General features: G+C 51.9%; 2 protein-coding genes across 3 annotated transcripts; one reads left to right on the top strand and one right to left on the bottom strand.

Annotated features, from left to right (window-relative positions):
* The first annotated feature begins 521 nt into the window (after window positions 1-521).
* TRAPPC5 (trafficking protein particle complex subunit 5) lies at window positions 522-4,551 on the top strand. Its single transcript, XM_039515139.1, has 2 exons — window positions 522-677; window positions 1,693-4,551. Exon 2 carries the CDS (start codon window positions 1,697-1,699, stop codon window positions 2,261-2,263), a length of 567 nt encoding a protein of 188 aa, XP_039371073.1. The 5' UTR covers window positions 522-677; window positions 1,693-1,696; the 3' UTR covers window positions 2,264-4,551.
* A 4,944-nt stretch (window positions 4,552-9,495) lies between these two features.
* Window positions 9,496-12,133, bottom strand: LOC120391270. 2 transcript variants are annotated; one of them, XM_039514758.1, is made up of 2 exons: window positions 11,995-12,133; window positions 9,496-11,015 (listed from the first exon to the last, which is right to left on the bottom strand). In XM_039514758.1, the coding sequence occupies exon 2, from the start codon at window positions 10,906-10,908 to the stop codon at window positions 10,006-10,008; it is 903 nt and encodes a 300-aa protein (XP_039370692.1). In that variant the 5' UTR covers window positions 10,909-11,015; window positions 11,995-12,133; the 3' UTR covers window positions 9,496-10,005. The 2 variants fall into 2 exon arrangements, with proteins under 2 accessions (XP_039370692.1, XP_039370693.1); XM_039514759.1 differs by having other exon boundaries at window positions 12,002-12,105.
* Between the last annotated feature and the right edge of the window lie 487 nt (window positions 12,134-12,620).

Genomic DNA, 12,620 nt, shown 5'->3' with positions numbered 1-12,620 from the left:
GACACAGTGTAGGTGACACACAGTGTAGGTGGCACAGCATATAAAAGACACACAGGGTGTAACTGACACAGTGTAGCTGACACACGGTATAACCGACACATAGGGTGTAACTGACACAGTGTAGGTGACACACAGTAAAGGTGGCATAGCACATAACGGACACACAGGGTGTAACTGACACACAGTGAAGGTGCCACAGGATATAACTGACACACAATGTAACTGACATGGCAAAGCCCGGCCAGGTGACGGCTTCCCTGCAAGGAGAGGCCAGAGCTCCCCGCCCTGCGCCCAGCGGGGCTGAGACTCCACGCTCCTTCGCGACAAGCCACACCCCCTCCCTTAGGCCACACCTCCCGGGGGGCGTCTCGCCCGCTTCCTACAGCCTGGCGGCTGATAACGAGCCACACCCACCCTCTAGGCCACGCCCCCGGTGCCACCCCTCCCTTCCGCCGGCTGAGCCCGTTACCACAGGACCCCTGCCCCGCCCACACCGAATCCCGGTTGCTGTGGTGACCAAACCCCGCCTCCCCGCTGCCTCTTCCGGCTGCCCGCAGTTGCAGCGCGGCCCTTTTGCAGCAGCGGCGGCCGTAAAGCGCAGAGCGGACCGGGAACGGCCGCGGCTCGTTGGCTTCAGGTCCCTCTTCCCCCTCCTGGAGAGAAGCGCCCCGCCCCCCGTGAGTGCCCGGCCGGAGCCCCAGGGCTGGGGGAGGTGGGGGCGGGGCGGCATCCCCGGGCCCGCCAGGGGGCGGTTCTGGGGGCGTTGGGGGAGGGGCAGGGGCCCGTCCCTGGCATTGGTTCGTGGTGCTGGGGTCTGGGGGTGGAGGCAGACGGCGGGGTGGGCAGGGACAGGGTGATGGGGTTGGGTCACAGGGACGTACGTGTCTAGTCACCATGTGTAATGTGGGGTCCTCAGGGTCCCTCCAAGGACCTAGGCAGTTGTATAAATCCTGGGGTGACCAGACGGCAAGTGTGAAAAATTGGGACAGAGGTTGGGGGGTAATAGGAGCCTATATAAGAAAAAGACCCCAAAATCGGGACTGTCCCTATAAAATCGGGACATCTGGTCACCCTACTGGGGAGTTACCCCAGCATCTCAGCCAAATTCCAAATCTGGTGTCAATTTTTAGCTCCCCAAATTCAAGTCCTCCCTGTGAGGTTTCAGTTGAACGGCTCCTTCACTTCTTGACTGTTTCTGTGCCCCACTCTAAACCTGGCTGCATCTCCACACTGGGCTAGGGAGCCCTGTTTAAGCATAGAATATCAGGGTTGGAAAGGACCTCAGGAGGTCATCTAGTCCAACCCCCTGCTCAAAGCAGGACCAATCCCCAGACAGATTTTTGCCCCAGATCCCTAAATGGCCCCCTCAAGGATTGAACTCACAATCCTGGGTTTAGCAGGCCAATGCTCAAACTACTGAGCTATTCCTCTAATCTAACCTAAAGGTGGCTGCCTCTCAACATTGAGGAAGGGATCCCTGCAGAGGTATTGTTTGTAAAGCACTTGGGAATTAAAGGTGCTATAGAGATTTGTTCATCAGATTTCTTTTATTTTTATTATGTGTATCACAGTAACACTTTGCAGCCTCAGCCTTAGCCTGCAGCTCAGGACCCCATAGTGCCAGGCAGTACAAAGACACTCCATAACAGATGGTCCCTGTCCCACAGAACTGAATATTTTCTTCTCCTTTAGGACAATGGATTCACGCTTCACGCGTGGGAAATCAGCCATCCTGGAGCGGTCTCTGACCCGGCCAAAGACGGAGGTCAGCCTGAGCGCGTTCTCTCTGCTCTTTTCTGAGATAGTCCAGTACTGTCAGAACCGGGTTTACTCCGTCTCAGAGCTCCAGAACAAGCTCTCTGAGCTGGGCCAGCAGGTGGGAGCTCGCATCCTGGATGTGCTGGTCATGCGGGAGAAAAATGGCAAGCGAGAGACCAAGGTCATCAACATTCTCCTCTTCATCAAGGTGACGGTGTGGAAGGCCTTGTTCGGAAAGGAGGCAGACAAGCTGGAGCAGGCCAATGATGATGACAAGACCTACTACATCATTGAGAAAGAGCCGCTGATCAACACGTACATCTCAGTGCCCAAGGAGAACAGCACGCTTAACTGTGCCTCCTTCACAGCTGGCATCGTGGAAGCCATACTCACCTACAGCGGCTTCCCCGCCAAGGTGACAGCCCACTGGCACAAGGGCACCACCCTCATGATCAAATTTGATGAGTCCGTCATCGCGCGAGACAAAGCCCTGGACGGCCGCTGAGCGCACTGTGGGGGGAGCTGATGTGCTGTTCTTGTACATGTGGACTGTAACTAAAAGGACTGTGCTAGGATGTCCTCAACGGGGTGCCGTGGCTTGTCTGGTGCAGCCTGTGTGTAGATCAGAATGAACCTGCATGAAGCAGAGGGGGCCTCAGCCCAGTTCCAGTGGAACACATTTCCCCATCATATCAATTGCCCCTCTTCCCTTCCCCCACCCCTCTGTTCAATTCTTGGCTTCTGCCAAGGATGCCAACTGGCAACCAAAGATGCATCTACACTTCAGCTGGCAGTTGTCATTCCCAGCTTGGATAGGGGTATGCAGGCTAGTTCTGATTGAGCTAACATGCTAAAAATACCAATGTAGCTCATGGCTGGGGCTAACCACCCTGTACATACCTAGGATCTCAGACAGGATTGTGCTCAGGCAGCTAGCTCGAGCCGCAGCCCCTGCCAGAACATAATCCCATCTGAGATCCTAGATACATACTCTGGCAGCTAGCCCTTGCTGCTGCTGTTTTTAGTGTGCCAGCTTGAACAGAGCTAGCGTGTGCATCGCCACCTGAGTGGGAATTACACCTCCCTGTTGTGTGTAAACGTACTAAGGCTCTGAACTCTGCTCTTGCCTAAGAGATGGTCTCTCCCGCGTGCAGAGCTGAGATATGTTGGTGGGGCAGCATCAGGAAGTTTTTTCCCCATATGCCTAACCCCCTGCCTTCAGAGCTGATCAGAGAGCAAGTTACCCCATAGGAGGTGGGTATGTGACTTGTTTTTCAAGATTGGAGAAAACTGAATTTTTCCCTCGTTTAATAAAATAAAGTCAAGAAATGCTGGTTCCGGGGCTGCAGCGTCTTTACACCTAGGCTGCTGCTTCTGCTCTGGCCTATTTCAGCAGTTCTGACTTCTGCTTTTTGACTGCTTGAGTGTGTCAGACTCAGCGTGGTTCTTAGTGGGACAGGCAGCCACACCCCAGAACCACTCGCTCAGCCAGCTCCAACTAGCTGCCCTGACTGACAGTCCTAGCAAAGCCCAGCACTGAACACTCCTCTGCCTTCTAGAGCGGATCCCTCCAAGGCAGGTTTGAGACACACTGGTGGGGAGGGACGGGGACAGAGTTTGTGTCAGAAGCTTCCCCTTCTGCTGCCCATGAAGCAGGTTCTGAATGGGTCAGTTAGTCTGAGGGTTAAAATGAAGCTTTTTGTGGGGTCCAAATCCAGCTTTTCTTTTCAAAGCATAGCACGCTCGCGCTTTCAACCCACGGCATGTACGCTCAGTACCTGGTGAGGATGGAAACACAAAACTAGACAGCACAAGGGCTCTTCGCCATGCCAACAGCCAGGCTGTCCCCAGATGAGATTTAACATGCTTCTTGCCTGAAAGGTGACCTGCTACAGGGAACATGTTCTCTGTTGCTGTTGCTTTACAGTGTATGAAGGAGATCTGAATGTGGGAGCAGTGGGGGTTTTCTTCAGAAACTTGATGCTTCGTTTAACCTTCGAAACAGCTGAGATGTGATGTCTGGCAGCCTCTGGTCTTGCTGGAGGAGTTGCTGCCCCTAAACATTCAGTAGGCAATGAGTTGTGATACCTTATTCCACCCCCACAGTGCAAGTTTAATGAAAGAGACATGACTGGCTTGAAAACAATTCTCACTGAAAACTCTGCATCTGTGACAGTTGCATGTAACTCCTAATATAACTTTGATGGGAAGCAGCAAAGAAAAGAGATTCCACTTTTCTGCTCCTTTCCTTTGTGCAGCAATTCCATGCCGTCAGTTTCACTATTCCTCTGTTGTCAGTTTCTTCCTTGCTGAAAAGAGCATTAAAAGCAACAACAGAGGAGCGAGCTTCCCCTCCCCCTCACACACCTTTTTTTAAAAGGAACTCAAGTTAAAATGGAAATATTCAGAATGTTGTTATATAAAAGGGAGGTTCTGTCAAAAAACGGAATTTCAAAATCCTCAGGTTGACAGTGAGCCCCTGTTAACCAGAGACTCAGATCCTTTGGATCTTTACCAAGCTGATCGTTTTTTCCTAGTTAAACTAAAATTCAGTTTAGTTAAATGGCCTTTTTTCGTTTCTCTCTGTGAGGTTGTTACCCTTCCCCATCCCCGTTTCAAGTTCACCGCTCATTCCACGGTTCACAAAGAAATGGATTGTTTTGCATTCTGTGTGGTGCTGGTTTTACTGATCACTTTTCTATTGTACTTGCTCTTTGGGGAACGAGTGCTGTATATAATCTTGGGAAAGCCTAGCAGGACCTAACTACAAATAAAATCAGTTTATACCCAGCCTGCATGTGCATGTGTCCTCAACGCTTGAGTCTCAAAGCAAGGTTTTGTTCCAGGCACCATTAAAGAACAATAAGCAACAGGTTCTCACAGTTGCAGATTGTGTGGATCATCTCTTGAAAGTGGGAGTGTCACATAGACATTCCCCCTCTAGTTCTTATGTGAGCACCCTTCTGTTCATGATTGCTTGCACTCTGACAGTTAAGGCACTGTCATCTTCCTTCTCTTTAAGCATACATGCCACCCCGTAAATTGGTTACATGGATAATTAATGTTAGGGTATTTTAGCTGTCTTTAGTACAATGGGAGGTTCTGTTACACAGTGCCAGTTACTGATGCCCAGAGTCTGCGTGGAGCGGATGTACTGCTGGTGTGTAGGCAGCCCAAGGGACACCCCAGAGTCCGTTGCCTGTTGCCATTGGTATGACTGTAGCGCTGAGAGGCCCCAACACAGATTGGGGATGCATTGGATTGGGTGATGCAGACACACAGGGTTTGTCTTCATTATGGTGCTAAATCGGCGCAACTGTGATCAATGCAGCAGTGGCGATTTAGCGGGTCTGGTGAAGATGTGGTAAGTCTATGGGAGAGTGCTGTCCTATTGATGTAATTAATCCGCCTCAACAAGAGGCGGAAGCTATGCTGATGGGAGAGCGTCTCCTTGTAGACACCGCATTAAGTTGATGTAAGTTACGTCGCTCAGGGGAGTGGGTTTTTTATACCTCAGAGCAACATAACTTACGTTGACTTAAACGGTAGCGTAGATAAAGCCACAGTGAGGCACAGCCCCTGCACCAAAGAGATCACGGTGGAAGCAGACGGGCAAAAGATGAGGGGAACTGACTTGTCCACGGTCACGCAGCAGGTTGGTGGCAGAGCCTGGGGAAGGATACTGGTATGACTCCTAGCCCACTGCACCATCTGCACGCTCCAGTTATCACCTTCTCCAAGGTGTTCCTTTCAACCAAGGAGAGGGAAGGGGTGGTCAGCCAGCAAACACTGCATATCAAAACCACATCCCCTTCCCCACCCACTCAGGTACATAAGGTACAGGCGCAAATCAAGACAGCTTGATTACTATAGGTCTAAAGCTAAAGAGGACAAAGGCCCAGATCCACAAAGGTGCTTATGGCTCAGGTTTACATACCTAAGTTCTAGTTTTAGGCTTTGCTGTGATCCACAAATCTTCCGATCCCTGTAGGCACCTAAATTCATTTGGCACCTAATTTTTAAATGTAAAGGTTCCCTCAACATCTGTGTTTCTATCTCTGGGCATGTGCATGGCAGCGTCTAGCCTTCTGGCTGCCTCTCTTCCCCCCCAACCCCCATTCATAAACATGGGGAAGATAGGATTCCAGCTAAGTTGCAGGTGGGACCTGATCTGGTAGGGTGCTCGGATGCTGCCTGCTGGATCAAGTCCCAGTCAAAATCCAGCTGCCAGAGGAGGTGGTGCTGCCCACCTAACCATTTCAATTCCCTCCTGTTCTAGGGGGAGATTTGAACAAGGGTCTCCTACCTCTCAGGAGTGTGTTCTAACCACTAAGCGATGGGATAATATAATGTGGGGCTCCCTCGGTCTCCTGCTGAAGCTCTGTGGTTAGTTAGCCACAGTGGTACAGCTTCAACAGGAGAGACTGAGGGACCCCCACATCAGAGCAACTCAGTGGTTAGAGCATGTGATGATGGGTGATCACTTGTTACTGGGTATGATCATCTTCCAGGGAGTTATGGGTCCTCAGGTGGCTAATAAGGCCAATCCTTGAACCACAAGTTCTATTACAATGAGGGCAGATATTTTAAGGCTCAGCAAGAGGCTGACAACCATGACTGGGAGCCAGTCTCTCCTTCCTCCTGTGCCTCTTGTCCTCTTCAGCTTGTCAGCGAGCAAGTTCATAATGCAGGGGACCATCACATAGGACTTCACTCCATTTTAAGTGATCCTGGGCAAGTGTCAATGTCAATATTACACTTTTATAGATTGTCCTTCAGCAAGTCCTTATAACGCTTCCGTTGTCCATCCACGTTACAGTGCCCTTCTTTCAGCTGACAGAACAGGACCTGTTTTGGGAGGCAATGGTCTAGCACCAGACAATGTGACCAGCCCAGCGGAACTGCTGACAGATGATCATTGCCTCGATACTGGTGGTCTTTGCCTTTTCCAGAACACTAATATTGGTGTGCCTGTCTTCCCATTTGATCTTCAGAATCTTACGAAGGCAGCATCAATGGTGCCTCTCAAGGACTTTCAAGTGGTGTCTATAGATTGTCCAAGTTTCGGACCCATACAACAGTGTTGGGAGAATAACGGCTTGATAAACAAGAACATTGGGGTCTGTCGAATGCCGTGATCTTCAAAAACCCTGTGCCATAAGCAAGAAAAAGCTACACTGGCACAGCTCAGACGATGTTGAATTTCTGCATCAATATCTGCCTTTGATGAAAAATGACTTCCAAGGTAGAGGACATGATTGACATTCTCCAGTGCCACTCCATTGATTTTGATAGATGGGGCATGTAATACCTCATTTGGAGAGGGCTGATAGAGCACTTTAGTCTTCTTGATATTAAGAGTGAAACCAAGACATGTGTAAGCATCAGCAAACACATTCAAGATCTTTCTCAGAGTGGGTGAAGATTGCATTGTCATCAGCATACTGAAGTTCCACAATAGATGTTGTGGAACTCTTACTCTTGGCTTTCAGCCTGCTATGCCTGAACAGCTTTCCATCCATTCTGTAAATGATTTCAATGCCAGCTGTAAACTTCCCACCAATTAGTTAAAGAATGATGGCAATAAAAACCTCAAACATGGTTGGAGCGATGATACAGCCCTGTTTGACTCCTGTTTGTACTTTGAAAGGTACTGGGAGACAGTGCTGCTCAGAACAGTTGCTTTCATGGTATCATAAAGCAATTTTAGGACACTGATGAATTTATCAGAACATCCAATCTTAGAAAGTACAGTCCAGGGGGCACAGCAATTCACTGAATCAAAGGCTTTAGTTAGATCAATGACAGCCATGTACAGTGGTTGGTTTTGCTCCCAACACTTTTCTTGCAGCTGCCGTGCTGTGAAGATCTTATCCGCAGTTCCATGACATGGTCAGAAACCACTCTGTGACTCCGGTAAAACTTCTTCTGACAGAGGCAGAAGGCAGGTTGCAAGGATCTGCACCAGAACTTTGCCTGCAATGACTAGGAGGGAGATACCATGATAATTTCCACATTCCCACTTTATCCCCTTTTTTGAAGAGGGTGACAATCAAGGCATCCCTCATTTCACTGGGTATCTCCTCCTTTATCCAGATTTTAAGGATAAGCAGGTAAAGCTGCCAAATTAGCTCTGGTCCACCATCTTTAAAGATGTCAGCAGGGATCCCCTCTAGATGTGCTGCCTTGTTCTTCATCTGCTTGGTGGCACTGTGTACCTCATACAAAGTGGGAGGGTCTCTGATCTCATCCCTAAATGGTCATTGAGAGATTTGCTCGAGGACTCCAACTGCAACCATAGAATGATGGTTAAGGAAATCTTCAAAATGTTCTTTCCTGTGAGAATTGATGGCTTCATTGTCCTTCAGAAGTGTGGAGCATGTACCTGTGGGATGTCCACATCCTTTCTCCCCTGCACCCGGAAGGGAGGAGTAAATTGAACTGGGGGCTCACTCATCCCAAGGAAGTGCTCTAACCACTGGGATAAAGTTGTATGGCGAGCAGCAGCACCATCTCCTCTGGCCAGTTTTGGGTGGAGCGAGGTAGGTGCCAAACTCGTTCCCACAAGAACTGACTTAGATACCCAAGTTGGCTGATTGCAGACAGCGGGTTCCTGTTTGTGGCTCATGAAGCAGAGTCCTGCAGCCTGGACTTAAGTGCCTGTCTCTGAGAGGGGTTGAGCATAGGACCCATCCTATCGTCAAGATCTCCCTCTCTTATTGGCTAGTGTAGGTGGCTCCCCGCCTTCTGGCCTGGCTTTGTGAATTGCACACCCCCCGCCCCCAAGCCCTGCCCCTCATTGCATAGGAGCCTAACTCAGGCCTTGTGGATCGCAGGGGAGTTCCTGTGATTTGCTAAGCATCACACTGCTCAGGGGTGCAGGGCCTGAGTCCCTTTGTGGAGTTGGGCCGAAGTGCCAACTGAAGCTCTGCAAGGGCACCGACCACAAGGGAAGCTGAGGTTGGCACTTGAGTGACAATATTAGTCAGATAGCTCTTTACACTCCACCTACCTTCTCCACAATCCATCCGGGAGGGATGAAATCGGTTTTAAATAATCACTCATTATTAAGTCTAGTGTCTGGGTGTTGAATCCAGGACTGGAATATCTAAGGAAGCTGCAGTTCTGACTTCTTGTTAGCCAGTGTGGTGAGACAGTTTACTTTTGTTGCTGGTTTGGTATATCTTATGGAAGAATAACCACCAATTTTGGGGTGCATTTGCCCCATTTCTCAGCACTTTGTTCTGAATCGGGTATTCTCAGTTGTGACCCACAGAGGCACAGTGACACCAACTCAAATGACCTTCCCCCTGTCCCCCTGAATGGCTGAGGGTCACCATGCCAGGAGAAAAAAAAAGTGGGTGCGAGGGGAAAGCCTTTTTAAAAGGAAGTTTGAAACTGACATTTTTATCCAGAGACTGAGGGATGGTCACGTGGCAGGAGCTGTCTGTCACACACCAAATTCCTTCTGGGACGGGGCATATACTGGGAAGCAGTCCAAAGGCAACAGGGAACTTGTAACAGAAAAGGGGTTTATCGAACCTGAAAAGGGAAAGCTTGCGGTTGCGCAGTTCTGTTTCTTTTCAGTGTGACTTGTATACGTTGCTTCCCCTGCTAGTTCATCTTTGAGTCTGGAATTTTTCCATCAAATACATTTTTTGTTTATTTAAACCCCAGGTCAGTCTCTGTTGGGCAAACTGTATGGAGTGTGTGCGCCAAAGTGAGCTGGTGCGCGGGGGCTGGTTTCCTGCCGCCAGGGGAGATGAGCCAGAGGAAACAGTCGGAGTGTCTGGTAGGAGAGACTCGGAGTGGATGGATTTGGGAAGACGTGTGGCTGGAGGGCTACTGGGGTCAGCCTGCAAGAAGCAACCAGGCTGGTGGAAGCCAGAGCAAGACCTTTATGCTTGTGGGCTGGCTATGGGTGTCAGGACTCTGAGCCACAGCAGCACAGCGTTAAGGCCCCCAAGGTTACAGGGCAGGCGGTGACAGAACCAGGTATTGACGGTGCTCCCCAAAGAGTCACAGGCCCGCTCTCCCCAGACAATGTGACCGAGTGAGCAGTGTTCCAAGAACTGTCGCTTTGCACTGACATTTACGGCCGGTGTATCTCCTTATATGAGTGAGCAGCACATGGTGCCCTGTGGGTATCAGTTGCTAGGACTGAATCCTTTATTGTTTAATAATCCCAACCAAAGGCGCCAGCACTGCTCCCAGAGCACTCCCAGGGCCCGGATGCACACTCCCACCTCACACCCCACCCCTCCCAGCTGGAGTGCTTTGGAAAGGGCCCTGGGAAGAGGGGGGGCTCTGGAGCTGCTTGGCTGCTTTCCAAGGGGGTCTCCCCTCTGGCACAGTGGCCCCCTGCCCTTGCAGTGCCTGAGTAGCTGCAGCCTGATGTTCATAGAGTTGCACCAGCCTGCTCAGGTGCCAGTTGACAGTGGCCAGTTCCGAATGCACAAGCCGTACAGCCTGCACCAGGTCCCACTGCACACGTCCCTGTAGCTGCTGCATGGCTCTCAGCCTGTCCTCCATATGAGACAGCTGCCTCCCAATCCACTCACTGCTGTTGCCCTCTCTCTTCTGCTCCTTCTGCTTCAGGTGGATAGAGCCAGAAGCCTGGACATGCTGAGAGGCACATCCTAGCGCCCCGTCTTGGAGGGGTGAGGCTGACCGGAGACACCCGACCTCCGGTGTCAGAGAGAAACTGGGAGTGGACCAGGCACACTCCAGCCCTGGGGTGAGAGAAGCCGCCTCAGAGACGTGAGATAGGACATGGCTCCCATCTCTGCCCTTGGAGGCTTGTGGCAGAGGATGCCAGGGCTCTTTGGCTGCCTGCTGTGATGGGGGGCTCTGACTCAAGCCCACTGGCCTCGGGCTTTCTGATGCTTCCAGACTCATGCTGTCCTCGCTCAGGGAGCCTTGGTCTGTTGTCTCGCTCTGGCTGAGGCTGGAGTGATTGTTTCCAGCAGGGCTGGAAGATGAGGACCGCGGGTAGGAGTGGTCCTCCTCGGAGCAGGACATGGGGAGGGAGGGGGTAGCATCGGCATGATCTGTGTTAAAGCCTGTCTGGGGCAGGAGGGGTGCCTCATTCTGCCCTGGACAGTCTGGCGCTCCTGGGGCTGGTACGAGGTCTAATGGCAGAGCTACCATGGTCTCTTCTCACCGGGACAGCGGGCATGGGTTGTCCAGTATGACGTGCTCCCTGCTGCAAGACGAGACTTCCCAGGAGGAACAGGAGCAGGGGGAGGGCGACTTTCCTAAACACAAAGAAACCCGCCCTTAGTGCCTCTGAGAAGCAGCTTACCAAGGCCGCCCAGAAGGGGGGGCAAGTGGGGCAATTTGCCCCTGGCCCCCACGAGAGTTTTTCAGAGGCCCTGGAGCGGGGTCCTTCACTCACTCCGGGGGCCCCGGAAAACTCTCATGGGGCCTGGGCCCCCGGAGCGTCTTCCGCTCCTGGTCTTTGGTGGCAATTCGGCGGCGGGGGCCCCCCACCGTCGAAGACTCCAGGCCCCCTGAATCCTCTAGGCTGCCCTGCAGCTTAGGGAGGTAGGGGAGGGACCAATTGGCACAGGTGCCCCAGAGGCTCCTAACTTGCTATTCAGGGAACAAGAGCTGCTGGCTCAGCTCTGATTTGTGTCAGCTTCAAGAAGCAATAGCCCTGGCAGGGCTGGGGACTGAGGCACAGAGATTCTTGCTTCTAAGTAATTTCCCCCTACGAGGGTTCTTGCACCTCCCTTTGAAGCATCTGGCACCGCCACTGTCTGAGGACAGGCAATGGACCCAATGGGTCTCTAGACCAACACGGTAATCCCTGGGCTCCTCAGCTGGAAGCTGCCTGAGGTCAGCAGTGACCAGTAGCCATAGTGACTCACTGGAGCATTGCTGCCCTGCGTGAAATGAGTTATTAGTTCTGGCAGAGTGAGAATTTTCTGTAAATATTTTCTATGAACATTGTGTGCCTCAGTTTCCTCCTTGCAGCACTGTCCCGGGGTGGGAAAGGGCTGTTTGCTCTCTCCAGAGGCCCATAGCTCCTGGTGTCCCTGCCCCCTCGCAGGGCATCCCCATAGCTCTTGGTGCCCCATCCCCTCCCAGCGAATCCCCGTAGTGCCTGGTGCCCCCTCCCAGTGCATATCCATAGCACCTGGTGCCCCCATGCCCTCCACTCCCAGCACATCCCCATAGTGCCTGGTGCCCCCCCCCCTCTGTCCACTCTACTCCCAGTGCCCCCCATAGCACCTGGCACCTCATCCTCCCTATATCCTCTGTTCCCCGTCCCCTTCCAGCCCTTTGGTCTCCAGCTCCCAGTGCAGGCGCCGTTACCAGGGCCACCCCTGCCCCAGCCAATCAAGTATCAGCAGCTACTAGGATCTCACAGAACAAGTTTGCCCTGCCCCCTTGGTTCTAGGCATTGGCCCTGCCCAATGAATGAGTGATGGGAAATCTGACCAATGGGCATAAGAGGATTGGTGAAGTAAAGCTCTGATTGGAGAAAGAAACCCTGTCCCTCCCGAGATCCGCCCCATGTTCCACAGGCCACACCCCTTCTGAGTCCCCGTCTCCAGCTACTCCTCCAGCTACCCACTAATTTCTGGACACAGCTTAGAGTTGCTCCTTGAGGGCTCAGGGTCTCCCCCCGCCCCCAGCTCATCCCGCACGAGTCTCTTCTCTGCCCCTGGACCCATCCGCTGGCACACGTCTGCTGGAGCACAGCCTCTTACAGCTGTGCGCACACACAGACATGGCCTCAGTGATATACCTAACTACAACCACTATCCCTTACACTTACACAACCATACACAGACACCCAGTCATTTACACACACATCCACAACTCCCTATTCACACATAGGCCCATGCACACTC

This window comes from Mauremys reevesii, linkage group 25, assembly GCF_016161935.1.
Source record: "Mauremys reevesii isolate NIE-2019 linkage group 25, ASM1616193v1, whole genome shotgun sequence".
Lineage (NCBI taxonomy): Eukaryota > Metazoa > Chordata > Testudines > Geoemydidae > Mauremys > Mauremys reevesii.
The sequence above is the reverse complement of the archived record's forward strand: the minus strand, read 5'-3'. Positions and strand labels throughout refer to the sequence as shown.